This window comes from Caloenas nicobarica, chromosome 3, assembly GCF_036013445.1.
Source record: "Caloenas nicobarica isolate bCalNic1 chromosome 3, bCalNic1.hap1, whole genome shotgun sequence".
NCBI lineage: Eukaryota > Metazoa > Chordata > Aves > Columbiformes > Columbidae > Caloenas > Caloenas nicobarica.
In genome coordinates, this window is record NC_088247.1 from 102,545,540 (window position 1) to 102,560,061 (window position 14,522).

The window sequence follows — 14,522 nt, forward strand, 5'->3', positions numbered from 1 at the left end:
AGCCTGAGATTATTACGCCAGACTCTCTCTGACCAGCAGCCTGGTGTGGATGCCTTTCTCACTCAGTAAACAAATCTTTTCCACAGAGCTTAAATATGTAATTGCATGGCAGAGGCTGTTTCTTTCTGCAAAGGCACTTATGAACACATCTTGCATTAAGCTTTGCGATTTCAATGCAATCATGGGCTGATATTTTTTCTGGTTTACATGCTGTTTTTTCCTTCCAGGGTCCTAACTGTGAACATGAGATTTGGCTGAGCTGTTGTGAACTTCCAATTGTTCAAGTGCATAACTGATCTGAACAGAAAAATGAGTGCACAGGGACAACACGACAACGAGGCTACTCCTAAGCTTGATTTTTTTTGTTTAAGGTTTTTTAGTTTGTTTAATTTTCAGTGGCCCTCACTTTGGAGTCAGCGTGAGTTGAAAATAACAGATTACCTGATCATTTGGGAAAAAAGTCCCCTTTCTACTTAACTGTGTTCAGTTTTGGACTAGGGAAGTGAAGTGCATGGGGTTCAGTCTTCTTTCGGGCTAATTAAATTATCATTTAATTTCTTGAGAAAGTATGCCCGCTGCCTTCTGAAGAAACCCAAAATCTAAATTTATCTTGGATCTTTTTTAATTTATAGTTTTAAAATTATGTAGTTAAAAAAAAGGCATTTAGAAAATGAGACAGAGCGGCAGGTTGTTCTTGCTAACGTTACAAACAAACCGAGGCAATGCCCCTTGTGCTGGAAACCAACAGGCAGACCTGTGAGGATGAAATCACATTTTAACAATGAATTTGGAAAGCAGCAAATCCTCTCAAGAAAATCCGTTTGCGTTAACGGATGGAAGTAATTTCCTCCCTTGTTAGATATTCTAGAGCAGGCAGATACTAGATTTACATCTGCTGTCTCCTAGTGACATAAAATATATGGTTTGGTGACACAGTCTCAAGGAAGAAACTGAAGTTCAGGGAACAATTAATCACTTTCTTGCTCATAATTTCATACAAAGATATTTAGGGTACTTTGGCATCCAAAGGTGAAGACAGCACCATGCTCGATTTAAAAAGGATCTAAGAGGGGAACTATCTTGTTCTCACTTGCTTGTCAGTGCTGAGAGCAGCCAGAGGCTATCGACGACCTGTCGCACAGCCCTGTGTTGTGAAGGCTTAAATGAACGGAGTACCACAATGCACCCGCTCAGCCTCAATTCACCACAAATAGTGGAATGCGAGTAAAATCAGAGAGCTGGGTGGAGTTTCCAGTGTCCTGTTTCCTCTAAAGGAGTGTAATGCTAAAACCCACCTTTTCTTGGATGGGAGCATATGGCCTTTCTTCTGCTTCTGGGAATCAGGAGGGGCGGATCCCGACTGCATGACCAGAAAGAGCTTGTTGCTGAAAGGGGCTCAGTGGTCCCAGTTCCCATCCATTTCACTGGAAGCTGTGCATATATCCGTATGCATATATCTGTAACAGCTCCGAGATTCAAAATTTCAGGGAACAGGAGACGACCAGACCAGAGAAAACTGACTGGAGAGTGATCATTACCTTTAAGGATGCTTCACCTTGGCAATTCTTTCCCCACTTTTCCCCTAAAACGGAGAGAACATTATCGTCTAAGTCTTGTTGTCGCTATGTCTATCTCTAGTAAGATGTATTTGTGACAGATTGGCCCAGCACCATGAGGGTAATTAAAATGCTGGACTCTTTACAGCTGCCATGGTGTCCTTTTTAATGCCAGGCTTCAGCGCTTCTGCAGCTGTATCCAAGCTGCACACTGCTGCCATGTGAATGGATACAGAAGTGAACCTGGTAAGTCACTGTGGCAGCTCTCCTCCCACGTGACTGCCCAAAATCCAACGGAAAACCAAGCATTTGGTGTATAAGCAGCCAGCTGACTTTGCCAGTTGGACTAACCCTCACTTTTGCTGCAGCACTTCAATAAAAGCCAATTATACCAAACTCCATTGACGTCTGTATCAGTGATAGCCTACAGACATTTATAGTCCATCAATGAATAGGCTAAGCTAAGCTAAATTGTTCTGCTAAACTTTTTAGTACATAATTAACCCTGAATTATCAACAACAGGCAGCTATGGTAATGGTTATGAAAGAAATAACAACTGGCTGCACACTTATTAACACGAGAGCACTGAACAAGGCAGACGAACAGCATGTGTCATGGAATTAATAGAAGGGACAACGGTGGCAAGTGCGACCTCCCGCAGGGTGGTACAGTTCCAGGGGCTGAGATCGCTGCTGAAAGATACTTGCTTTGGCAAGAGCAGCGGGTACTCAGCAGTATATGGATGGAAGTCAAAAGCGGATGGTAATAAGGAGCGTTAAAAATAAATCTAGCCTAATTAGGTTAAAAAAAAAAAAAGGAAAAAGAAAGAAGATGTGAACCTGACAGCTCAGCAACTGGCAAGTGTTTAGTTCAAGCAGTTGTCCTGGGGACTAGAAATTATACTGGAGCACCAGGAAGCAGACAGATGAAGTGACCTGCTGTGCACCCTGTGCTCCCTCACTGGACCGTATCAGTGCCCATTTTCTGGAGCTGTGAGCTCACCAGTTTTAGAAAGGAGGGTCTCTTTAAAAAATCTTCCCTTGAAACACCCTAAAATATTAGCTAATTCTTAAAAATCCTAGTTACTGTGTTTGTATAGGAGCATCCACATATATCTGTGAATTCTGGGCCAATTAAAGATTGTGAGCTGACAGGCTTGGGACCAAGGCGGGCAGATACATCATGCATGGAGCAACGTGGGCTCCCCTCGGTGTCCCTCTCTCACCATTTCCACAGACCATTTGTCAGCAGTGAGGAGCTCCATGTCCCTCCTTGTCCTCTCTGCTGAGAATGTAAATGAGGAAGGCAAATAAGAGCAACCTCTTATGAGGGAAGGAGATGTGTCCTGCGGTGTACTGCACAGCAATTAAGCAACTTGTTTCACTTCCCAGCATGACTGAGATGACAGGATGAAACTGGAACAACAGTATTAGTTACATTTAAAAAGAAAAAAAAAAGAGCAAAGGGAAAACACAAAGCAAAAACCACATTAAAATGGAAAAAGCAGATCCAAACGAAAACTAAGGCCCTTACTGCAAGCAGAACCAGTCTGATCACTGAGATGTAGAGGTGATGGAAAAGAGCCACTGGAACCCCAAACCAGGAAACTTGTCTTCCCTCCCTGCTTCTTGACTTTGTTTTGAACCAGTTGTATTAAGAAAACAGCTCCCTTTGTTCTTACTGGAGAAAATGGGGGACTTATCCATGTACTCCCTGGACTTTATTAAAATCTACGTGGCTTTTCTTCCTTCTCCAAGTTTCCATTTAATATATTTTATCAGGTGAATGAAGTTTTCCTGAGTTACAGAATGTTCCTATATAGCAGCTCCCCTGCCCTGCAGGACAGTCCCTTTGCCTTGCTGAGGAAAGCTGCCTCAAGAATCCCAGTCAGCCTTAGCTGTTCAGTTTCTGTATGTGGTCTATGTGAATTATTAAAAGTCTGCTCTGGCACCTGGACAGCAAATAATTTAATCTCAAGCTAGTGCTGTTATTGTTACATACCATATCTTAATGTCCTGGAAAAATGGGCTGGAAGGATGGGCTATATGCTACTATACAATGATAGTGACAAGAGACATCTATCATAGAACCATAGAATCATTTCAGTTGGAAGAGACCCTCAGGATCATCGCGTTCAACCATAACCTAACCTAACTCTAGCACTAAACCATGTCCCTAAGAACCTAATCTAAATGCCTTTTAAACACCTCCAGGGATGGTGACTCCACCACTTCCCTGGGCAGCCTGTTCCAATGATGCATGAAAGAAATTATATACATTTTTCTGGGGGAGGAGGATTTGTCTGTCTGTTCTGGGTGCACACCCTGGCCTGGGGGAGTCATAGGCAAAGCGGGGCCTGTCTCTCCTCTGCTGTAGGGCATTTCTTTTGGGAACTGTGTTGAAGGAACTGGACATCCTCTTGACAATGGAAGATGCTCCCAGGTTTTGGGAGGATGTTTACTTGCTTTCTAGTTCTTCCTGCCCCCAAGTCCTCCCTGAGAAGTCATGGGAGCCCAAGAGCAGGAGCCTGAGATGTGCTTCTCTCATCTGTGCTCCTCCTCCTCCTCATACAGCGGATGTGGTGAGCTATGCTACTCCCTGCAGCACAGCGCAGCTAGAACAAACAGCTTTTGGGGCATGGGAAGCTAGTTTTGCATAAACATGACAATGGGCTCTGTGCTCCAGTGCCTGAGCTGCTCTTTTTCCTTGAATTCAATAGATGTCTTCAGATAACTGGCAAGAGAAGATTTACTTCACCTAATGTGCAGTGGAGTATTAGAAAGGCTGCATTCATTTAACTGCTTAATACAGACATGAAGACCAGAAAATCCCAAATTTGGATTTGCCACAGAACAAAATTCTGAAATCAATGTCACTTTAATGCAACAGGGTTTAATTCATAGGATTTTACTGGAATTCAGCCCATGCTACAGGAAAGCTTCTGTTGGTGGAACAGAGAGTATTTCTGGCTGTGATTTTGACCACTGCTGACCAGTTTGCCCAGCACCATCAGTTTGGAATTAGTCTATATGGGGAAAACTGTGCATCGGCCAAGTTTAGTTCTCATAAGCGGGGAATCACACACAAACAGAACAAAAAGGGGCCCCAAGAGCTTGCGTAGTGCATCTTGCCTCAGTGTTTTCTTGGCCCCTATTTATTTTAAATGGTCTTAAAAATCTCCAATAACACAGTTTTTTTATAGCTTTCTCAGATCATCTCTCCCTGCTCGTAACCATCTCTATGGCTAGAAGGTTTTTCCTAATAATCTAACCTAATTGTCTCATGCTGCAATTAAGCCTATTATTTTTGCCCTACTCATATAGGTAATTCCCTTCTTCTTTGCAAAATATGCTTCTTACAAAAACCCAAATTTTGTGTCCCCTCTGGTCTTCTGTTGTTCACACTGGACATTCCTTGATATCTAACGTGACCTGTAAGGACAGGCTCTTCCAAACTTCTAATCATTCTTGATTCTCTCTGCTTGCTTTCCCTCCAGCTACTTCACATTTCCCTTGCAGAGGAAAAAATGTGCTCAACGCTGGACACACTGCTCTAGCTGAGGCCTTACCTAGTGCTGAGTGGAGCTGAAGGATTGCTTCATGCATTTTAGAAGTTATAGTTCTGTGTAAACATCCCTGTATTGACATTTAACGTATTCACAACAGCCAGGTCCTGTTGACTCATGTTCAGGTTGTGATTCACTCCCTGCAGAGCTGCTGCGAGACCTTGGATCCCACCCTTCCCCCAGCAATCTGCAGGTCAAGCCCTTGTTCATAAGTCAGTGTTGAAGGCTGACACATTGCTCATTTCTCCTCCTCCCTTTTTGTTTTTAGAAACACTGGCAGGCTGAAGCCAGTTCTTGTTTTTCTTGCCTGGAGTTCTCAGTACGTACCCTTTCCTCCCTCTGCCGAAGGCACACACATTGTCCGTCTTCACTAAAAAGCTGCTTCTCCCCTCCACAGCAAGGGTTTTCCTGGGTTTGTTTTTATTCACATCCAGTTAGCTCAAGCGAAAACAACTTACGATCTGCATATGACGTGCTCATCCTCCCATCTGGTTTCATTTGCACAGCAAACACACTGTCACGATCTTCCCAGCGCTCCAGTCTCTCGGGGCCCTGAGAGCATCCGCCCTGCCAAAGGTTTGGCTGCTGGGGCTCAGGGCTTGAGGCAACCTGAGGTCTCAGGCCAGGGAGCTGCGGGAGTCTCCAGGCTGGTGGGGTGGCTGGGGAGCTGGGCAGGCCGGGGGGCGCCTGGGGGCAGCCCTCAGCCCAGAGCATTACCTGTGGGTCAGGGCACGGGTGCAGATCTGGGGGAAGGCAGAGCTCTCATGAGAACTCAAGCCCCACGTGGAAAAAAACAAGCAGGAGAAAGTCCTCTCCCCTCAAATATTAAAGCATGCCAAAACCCCAAATGCAACCACACAAATAATCCCCCCAAAACACCCTTTCAGGAAGTCTTATACACAGTAAGCAAAAAATGGTATAAACCTCTCTTTTACCTTTGCAAGTTAAATTTAGTACGGTGCTATCAAAGGACTGTCAAGCAATATTAAAACATCAATGTTTTCTAGTGTATTTGCAGTTCTGCACTTTTTAAAATAAAATGGTCTAATAAGCCATACATTTACATTTCTTAAGTTACCCTGTCTGGCTCCCTTAACAAAATGACTGCAATACAATACATAATAGCAGTGTAAATCTGTAAAACTGTAGACCTCCAAATATTAATCAAAAGCTTTCATAACAGAAATTAATAAATGGAAGTCCAGAAATTTAATAAGGAATGAAGTTTCACAAGCTGCTAAAAGACCAGCAAAGACAGATTTAATAATATTTTATAGGGCATCTAAAGTAAGTTCAATACTTTCAATGACATTATGAAACAAAAATCACTTAACTGACTGTAGGGTTGAGACATGCCTCAGTTCAAGGTCGGTATTACAGCACAGCTTGTCTTGTTTGCTGAGGTGACAATCTTGAACCTCAGCTGGTAGTGCAAATGCCTCTGGAAAGCACGGGACCTAAAAAGAAAGAGGTAGCAAAGGAAGTACTAACACCCAATGGAGATGACTCTGGGATAATCTGAAGATACAATCGCAACCGAGACAATTTCAGAGGAAAAAATTGCAAAGCCTATATAAGCAAGCATGGAGAATAATGTGGAATATGTCTTTCAATACTCATCACTATGTTCTCATCTATGATACTGTGGAATAATTGAGATTATTGTAATAATTGCCTCTCCATTATACAGATTTTCTCTCCATTTGCTTCTTGCTGTCATATACAGTTGCTGACAGGGTGCTGATAAACACTTTCTTGAATGGTTGCAGCATATCTATCCTTCTATTAGCCTGACTCATGAGTGGGGCCACTAAGATGCAACCACAATACAAGTAAGTAATGAAACAATCATGAAAAAATAACAGCAACTTGTAGCAATCCTTTCTTTAGTGCAATAGAGATATTATTGGTTTTCTTTGTACACAAAATCAGAACTCAGTCGTATTTTTCCTTCGGTTTGGATTAGCCCACATGATGGCAATCTCTGTCATTAACATACGGTGAGTTCTTCCTTCAAACACTGACAGTTTAACATATGCTTCGTTTGTGCAATACCAAAAAATAAGACAAGAAAATCTGCTTGGCTTTCTTCAAGTATATGAAACAGCCAAGAGTTTTCCTGACAAATAACAAATAGCATGTAACACCACAAAGGTGAACCTTTCATAGAGACTTCAGCACAATGCTCCGGCATAGAGGAGAGAAAAGCAAACGGCGGGATCTGTAGAAGCTGTGCCACTGCTGCACCCATTTCACGTGCTGTGCTTCACCAAAACTGTCCCTTCGGAGCTGGACAATGACTAGAAAGCTGAAAATGCTACAGATCAGGTGTCTTGCTGCCATCTCAGCCTTCAGGCAGGAGCAGTTGAAACAAGTGAGAAAGGGAAAAAAAGGCCAACTACACACAGTCGGATAAATCAAAGGAACTGAAACGGAACTTTATTATAATCTTTTTAAAAAGTATTCTACAATAATGGCTCAGAATACTACCACAATGTACAGGGACAAGGCAGTGCTCTGGGCTATGACTGTAGATTACTCTAGTATATATATATTTGTAAGAGCTTAAGAAAGGTTGAAGCTGGGCAGTTCAACATTTCTTAAGCACATATTTAATAATTTTAACATTTTCTAGATCTCTCATAGCAGAATTTATCAAATGCAATGTAGTCACAGAAGTCTTGCATAAATACAAATATCAATACTTTACCTTGAATATTGTATAGGCTAGAAATTCTTCCTGACCTTTAAAAAAATCTCCAGATCATTATGTGACCTGAGAGTCTTTCCTTTTCTTTCTCTTTAAGAGTTTTTAAATATATATATTTTTATATATTTGCTATCATACATCAAAGTATATATGAATCCCATCATTTCTGTTATATTTTCTGCAGACATGGTCTGAAACAAAATCACCAACAACTAAATCAAAAGCTTCCTGGTTAACATAGGAAAGCCAAAGAGGATCTTTCCTCTTTTTTTTTTTCTGTTTCAGTAGTAGTATTTTTTTTAAACTTGTAAGGATTCTTCATAAACTAGAGGTCCATAGATCATTTAAAGCAGTCTTTATAAGCAAATATACACACTTTGACATGCTTTTGTGAGGCAGTTAGTATCAAAATCCAATAGTATTTCTTACAGAACCACATGACATTCTGCGATGCAGATATACATTTCTAAAAAGCCACAGTTCTTTTTCTACATCTGCTCTCATCAAATCCCCAGGATTCATTCATAAAACTGCTGCTGTTCCAAATGCTGAGGCTGTTATCCCTGCTGTGGATTAAGATGTACACCCAATCTGGTGACATCAGCGTGTGAAAGATTGATAAGTAGGAAAATACCCTCCCCAAATCCACAGGTAGTCTTTTCTATCTCTAAATCCGCATGTTTCATGTCACTCAACAGTGCAATGCAACGAAGATGTGTCTCTGTGCAGGCTAAGGGTCTTCTTCCATCAAAGGAATCTCTAGGGGAAAGAAAGAAATAGCATTGATTGCTGATTGTAACTTCCCTTTACACTTTTGCAGAGCATATTAGCAATTCTGCAAAACCAGAAATTGATGGTGCAGAAATCTGAACAAGACATATGGTGTCTCCAATTCTAGACTCAGGCTCTAACACCTATATGAAAACTAACCTATTAATATCAAAACCACACAGATTTTCTAAAACAAGTTAGGCCCACAAAAACCTGAATGCAAACATCCTTTCTACTACATTAATCCCTGGAACAGCATTCACAGTAGGCAGAGACTTTTAGTGGCATTATCGTAATTTCTCCCTCCTCCTAGCTGTCCTCATCCCCTTGTGATGCCGTTACAAGTGAGCCCCAGCCCTCTGGAGCAGGAAGGCTTCCTCCACCCAGAGCTTCAGCTACACTGAGTTGAGGACACTGAGCTTCAGCTTTTTTACAATGAGGGTGGTGAAACACTGGCCTAGGTTGCCCAGAGAGGTGGTAGATGCCCCATCCCTGGAGACATTCCAGGCCAGGTTGCTCTGAGCAACCTGATCTAGTTGAAGATGCCCCTGCTCATTGCAGGGGGTTGGACTAGATGGGCTTTGCAGGTGCCTTCCAACTCAAACTATTAATGATTGATTCTATGGCACTCTCCCTTCTCATACGTGGTCCGGTGGGTACGTTCCCCTTACTCTGTGACTCCCATGTCCATGGCTTAATGCGTACTTGCCTCAGACCGAACAGTTTGCTGTATGCACAGACATGATAAGTTTGTTAATGAAGGCTGCTAATTTTGGCTAAGTATGAAAACATAATTTGCTTTCCATTTTAAGGAGAAAATCCTGTTCTTTGCTGTGAACGCCATGGTATGTGAGGGAGTTGTGAGAGTTGGAGCTGAGGAACAGATGAACAAACCAACACAGGCAAGCTTTGCTACTGACATCGCTGTTGATGACACTGCTGTTACGGGGTCTGGAGAGAAACCTGGCCTGTCCCACCCTCCAGCAGTCAAATCCCTTGCACCGCAGCTAGCAAGGACATATCTCAGACATGAAGCTATATGAACATGGAGTAGTATGGTTTAAAAACAGATGGAGAAAGCAGGAGCAAGTCAGCTGGGTTTATTCCTGCTCTGGCAGTGCAAACAAATGATGGCTCCTGTTTACAGACTCATCTATTGCACCTTTGCAAGACTCACCATCTGCAATATCGATCCGCGGACTTGTGGACGCAGCATCCCCGGCAGCACTATGGGATACATCAGTTCGATCTGAACCGGGAAGCACTGCCGCTTGGCACGCTGGGGAGAGGTACAAACTTTGGAGCAGTTCAGAGGAGCCTGACCTATTGTCACAGGTCTCAAATTCACTAGGCATCGTGTCTGTAATCTGGGGACCAGGGTAAGCAGGAGGATTCTGATCTTCTGTCTGCAAAATATGCCCCTGGTCTGTGGTAGCTGAGTATCCGGGTGCCAGAGCATTCAAGCCGCTGCTTACAGCTTCATCGTAGGAAGGCAGCATGACAGGAACGCCATCCACCACCACAAAGTCGGGGTCACCCATGGAGCCCTCCTGGTTGCCTCTATGTCAAACACAGACAAGTTATCACAGAGAGCAGGAGCATGTCAGAAGCATCTCAGAGCCACCACTGAACTTAAGTAAACACAGCACTTTCCTAATCATCCAAAATAAAGCTACAGAGTCATTAGCATTCACAGAAATGTTTGCTTCACAGGTTTGCAAAAGTCAGTTCAGGTTGACAGGCGGAATCTGTTGCAATTGGAAAAATGAAACCAGTAACGTGAAGAATGGTTTTGGGAGGGGAAGGAAAGCAGGTGCTTGGAAGAGATAAGGAGCACCATTTGCTGTGCTGTGCACAGTGGGTATCATGGATATAAAACCACAGATGTAGTTCACCAGTCAAAAGTGTCTGCACGCCTGGAAAGATGTGTGCTAGAGAAAAAAAGTGTCTACAGCCCACGTAAACAGGCACTGAGATGACTACTACTGGATGACAGGGTTTTGGTGGCCAGATCTGTGGCCTCCTTCAGGTCTTACTTCCAAAGATGAAGGCTTCCTTAACCAGTACTAAGCTGGCTTCTTTTAAAACAAATCTTTTCTATTATATTGGAAAGGTCTGTTAAACCCTAAGGTATCTGTTTAGTAGCCAATTAAATCACAGTAGAGTCCTATCAGGAAGGAATTGGTCCCAGGTACCTGTAGGACATGAAAACCTCTGAAAAGGAGAGGACAGAACGCCATTTCAATAAGCCAGACAAGTATGAGCTATAAAGCTACCCATAGTGCAACCTGCTACCCTTGAGATCTTCCTAGTTATATACGTATATGTATACTACTCCCCCTTTACTGTATATATGCATATAAATTCACACATTACATACATAATCTGTATACTTCTATGTACACATTTCTTTAACATTAAAATCACCAAGTCCTTTCTGCTGCATGTATTTAGTGACATACAGCTTTTTTACCTCTGTTTTCTGCGTGTGGCAGAATAGACACGAGAAAAAGCAAGTGAGGCAGAGGAGTCACACAGTAAAGGTCCATAGCAAACTGAGCAGACTGAAAACCAAAAAGAAGTCTAAACCCAGATATAGTAGTAGCTTTGCCTAAAACTCTGCATGCCTGCCTTTGTTTTTCCAGTTGTAAGATAATAATAATACCCACCTAACTCTCTCATGAGGAGTGCTGTGAGAATCAATGACAAATGCTCACAGCTGCATGATATTTTATGGAAATAAAGGAAGATGTAGGAGATATTTATGAATTATGATGAAAATAATACTTATGAAGGGAAAGCAAACTTTTAATATAAATTTGTCCATAGAGAAAAAGAAACTCACGTTTAAAACTTACATTACTAAGTCTACAGTAGTTAAAAAATTAATTCCCCCAGCACCTGAAAATGAGTCTTTAAAAATATTGTCAGCTATTTTTACAGGCAGAAGCAGCAATTTTCAGTAGTAGAGCTGTAATTATTCCCAAAGTGAATCTGGCAAACTTTGCCTATTATCTTAGTTGCAGAATGGACTACTGCAGGTTTTTGGGGGTGCCTTTCCACACTGGGGGTTCAGAGACCTCTGCTCAGTGCAGAAGAAGGTATCTGCAAGGCTCGTGAGCTGCTGTGTCTCCTCAGTAAGGAGTGTTGAGTGTAAAAACTGAGTCAAGGTCCTCAATCTTTTTTAGAAAAAATAAATTTAAAAAAAAGAGTACAAACCTTGGAAGGAAATGTGTCTTAAATTTGGTCTGGAACATCCTGGCTAAAATAACCAGTAGCAGTACTAATAAAACGCTGGTAGCAGTAAATGCCACTATTTTCCATGTAGTCAGGAGAGTCTCCTGTGTATTTGGCCAGGTTTGTTCTGTAACATAAAGGCAATACAAGAGTTGTGCTTGATTGTTACTGTTACTATTTTGTATTAATACTTCACAATACTCAGATCTTTTATATGTGTGCTGTATAAATACACATGAACCCAATCCCAGATACCAAAAGCAACCTTAACATTAAGCTTGCTTTTTCTCCTTGACTTTTTTTATACAAGCAATCATGAATTTAGCTTTGATACATATAAAAATATCCAGAAGATGCTAAAAAATACATTTGAAGAGCTTACAATTGAAATGGTTTAGGATCATTCTTGGAAATAAAAATATACTGTATTTAATAACATCTTAAAATCAATGTTCATCACTTAACCCTAAAACAGATGAAGTTCACCAGGCATTATAGACCAACAAATTTGCTCTAAAAAAAAGGGTGGAAATAATGCCATTGCTGTTCCCTTACCTGTTTTGACACAGTATACTTGGTAGGAGGGGAACCACTCTCCGTACTGGCAGGTGATGTACTTGTAGTCGTTGGTGAGGGTGTAACCAGGATCACAGTAGAACTCCACCACCGTCCCGTGGTTGTAGCGCTCGCAAGGCCGCGGGTGGCAGATGTAGTCTCCATGACTCACCATTGGAGGTAGTGGACAAACTTGGGCAAGGAAACAAAGAGAAAAGGAGAAAGACGTTAACGCCAGCACCCCACTGCTGGGTAGCTTCAGTGTGTCAAAATACATAGAATCCCTTTCAGGGTCACAGCAGTTTTGGGGTTCATCTCAGCAGTACCAGACCGCTGCTGGGGGATCACCAGCGGATAGATGTACACACCTCCGGGAGGGCAACGCCTGTTGGGTGACTTTTGGCTCTCACCGACACCAGCAAGCTCTGCTGTCACCTGCTTATTTAAAGGCCTCAGAGATGAGATCTGGGAAGATTCCCAATTTCTGGGGGAAGGTGAAGGCGAGAGGAAAATAAAAGGGGAAACATATGCCTATATGGGGATGGAGGGGGACAGTCAAAATAAGGACAATCCCTCTCCTTATGAGGCATCTCGAATTCACCTGTAACATCCCATTTTTTGTTTCATTAACATAATTAAATTGTTATATGCACTAATTAAATTTCTAAATATTCACTTTTAAAAATCAGCTTGTCATCAACACAATGCACAATGTCGCTTAAGCACTTACAGTCTGTACCACTGTAAAATTTTTAAGCTGGGCTCGGACTCTACCAGCGCTATTTGTGTTTTGTTATCTCTGAGCAGCCCTACGGATCTTGGTGGGATCGCTGGTGGAGTGAGGTCCTAAACTGAACAGAGGCTGAGCCTGTGTTAATTAAGTACAGTGGTTTACATAAGGTCATGTAAATAAGACAGAATTGCAATATAAACATGTGGAACTTTAATTGTAGGCCCTGAAATGATAAGAAACGTCTGAGCAGACGAATTCAATGGAGAGGCAAGGGAGTACTCTCTAGGAAACAGCAGTGGGAAAGCAGCTCGCAAGCAGTATTTTTATGAGAGGAAACTTTGCCACTAAGTGTTAGTTGATAAATATTTTCTTAAGTGCTCCTAACACAGAGGAAAAAAAACCCTACAAAGTGTAATGATGTCTCAAATGGCTACATACTGACCCGAAAAGGGCTTAAATTACTGGTTGACTTGTTTTATTTCCCTTCAGAGGCAGGAACTGACTGGCTCAGTGCCCCATCTACAGGCTGTTCCCTTCGCCTCCTGCCTGCCTCATGCAGGCAAGACCTACTGCATTGATTTAAATAATCAAAATGCCATCTCTCGGAAGAAGAATCTTCCCAGAAATTACAATTCAGCTGCTTCTCTCTGTGAATCTTGTTACATGAATAATGCATTTTATAAAAAAAAATACACAAGATATTAAATGAATCTTCAAGAGAGGCTGATTACGATGTGTACCAATGTCTATTCCACATCCCCTGGAGACATGGCTTTGTTTGCATTTTCACTGGCAAGGCTTAATAATAACTTGAAATCAGAGCAAGTAATTCACATAAAAATTCACATCCTCAATACTCTGCATGCTTTCCAAACTCTCTGGGGCCATAAGAAAGAGGAATGCTTTACTGGGAAGTCAACTCAAGATTGAAAACAATTTTCTTAAGACTAGGGCAAAGGTGTCAGACTGAAATAGTAGAAAAGCACCTGTTGTCCATATCAGGGCTGGCTTCTATATGAAAAAGAAAATGATCAGTGAAAGCAATGATTCTGGCTGGCCATAAGGAAACCTGGTATGGTTTTATTCTGTACACTCAGAGCATGAGAACGAAGGAAGACAGCAGTCTGAGCTTCTTTGCAACTGAGTTTTGCCAAGCTACAGCAGGCTGCAAGAGATGTGTGGATGCCCAGGACCTTTCCAGCAATGAACAACTAGAGCACACCTCATCACAAAGAGCAACACTCGGAGAAACAGATTTTCCTCTCCAGCAATGTACCTGATGTCTCGTCCCTCACCTCTTAATGTCATTAAGAACCAAAGCAGCCTGCTGAATAAAAAAAGCCTCAAAGCTGGTGTCCCAGCAATGTGGATCAGATCAGGAATGACACATTTCC

At 42.1% G+C, this 14,522-nt stretch overlaps 1 protein-coding gene across 1 annotated transcript in view; it reads right to left on the minus strand.

The window, feature by feature from the left end:
* Positions 1-8,562: 8,562 nt before the first annotated feature.
* SUSD4 (sushi domain containing 4) overlaps positions 8,563-14,522 on the minus strand; it is a 44,690-nt gene continuing 38,730 nt past the window's right edge. Inside the window, exons 5-8 of the mRNA XM_065631507.1 lie at positions 12,396-12,587; positions 11,823-11,967; positions 9,781-10,163; positions 8,563-8,591 (exon numbers count right to left, since the gene is read on the minus strand). Of these exons, the coding sequence (XP_065487579.1) occupies positions 8,563-8,591; positions 9,781-10,163; positions 11,823-11,967; positions 12,396-12,587 (749 nt within the window). The remainder of the gene's footprint in view (positions 8,592-9,780; positions 10,164-11,822; positions 11,968-12,395; positions 12,588-14,522) is intronic.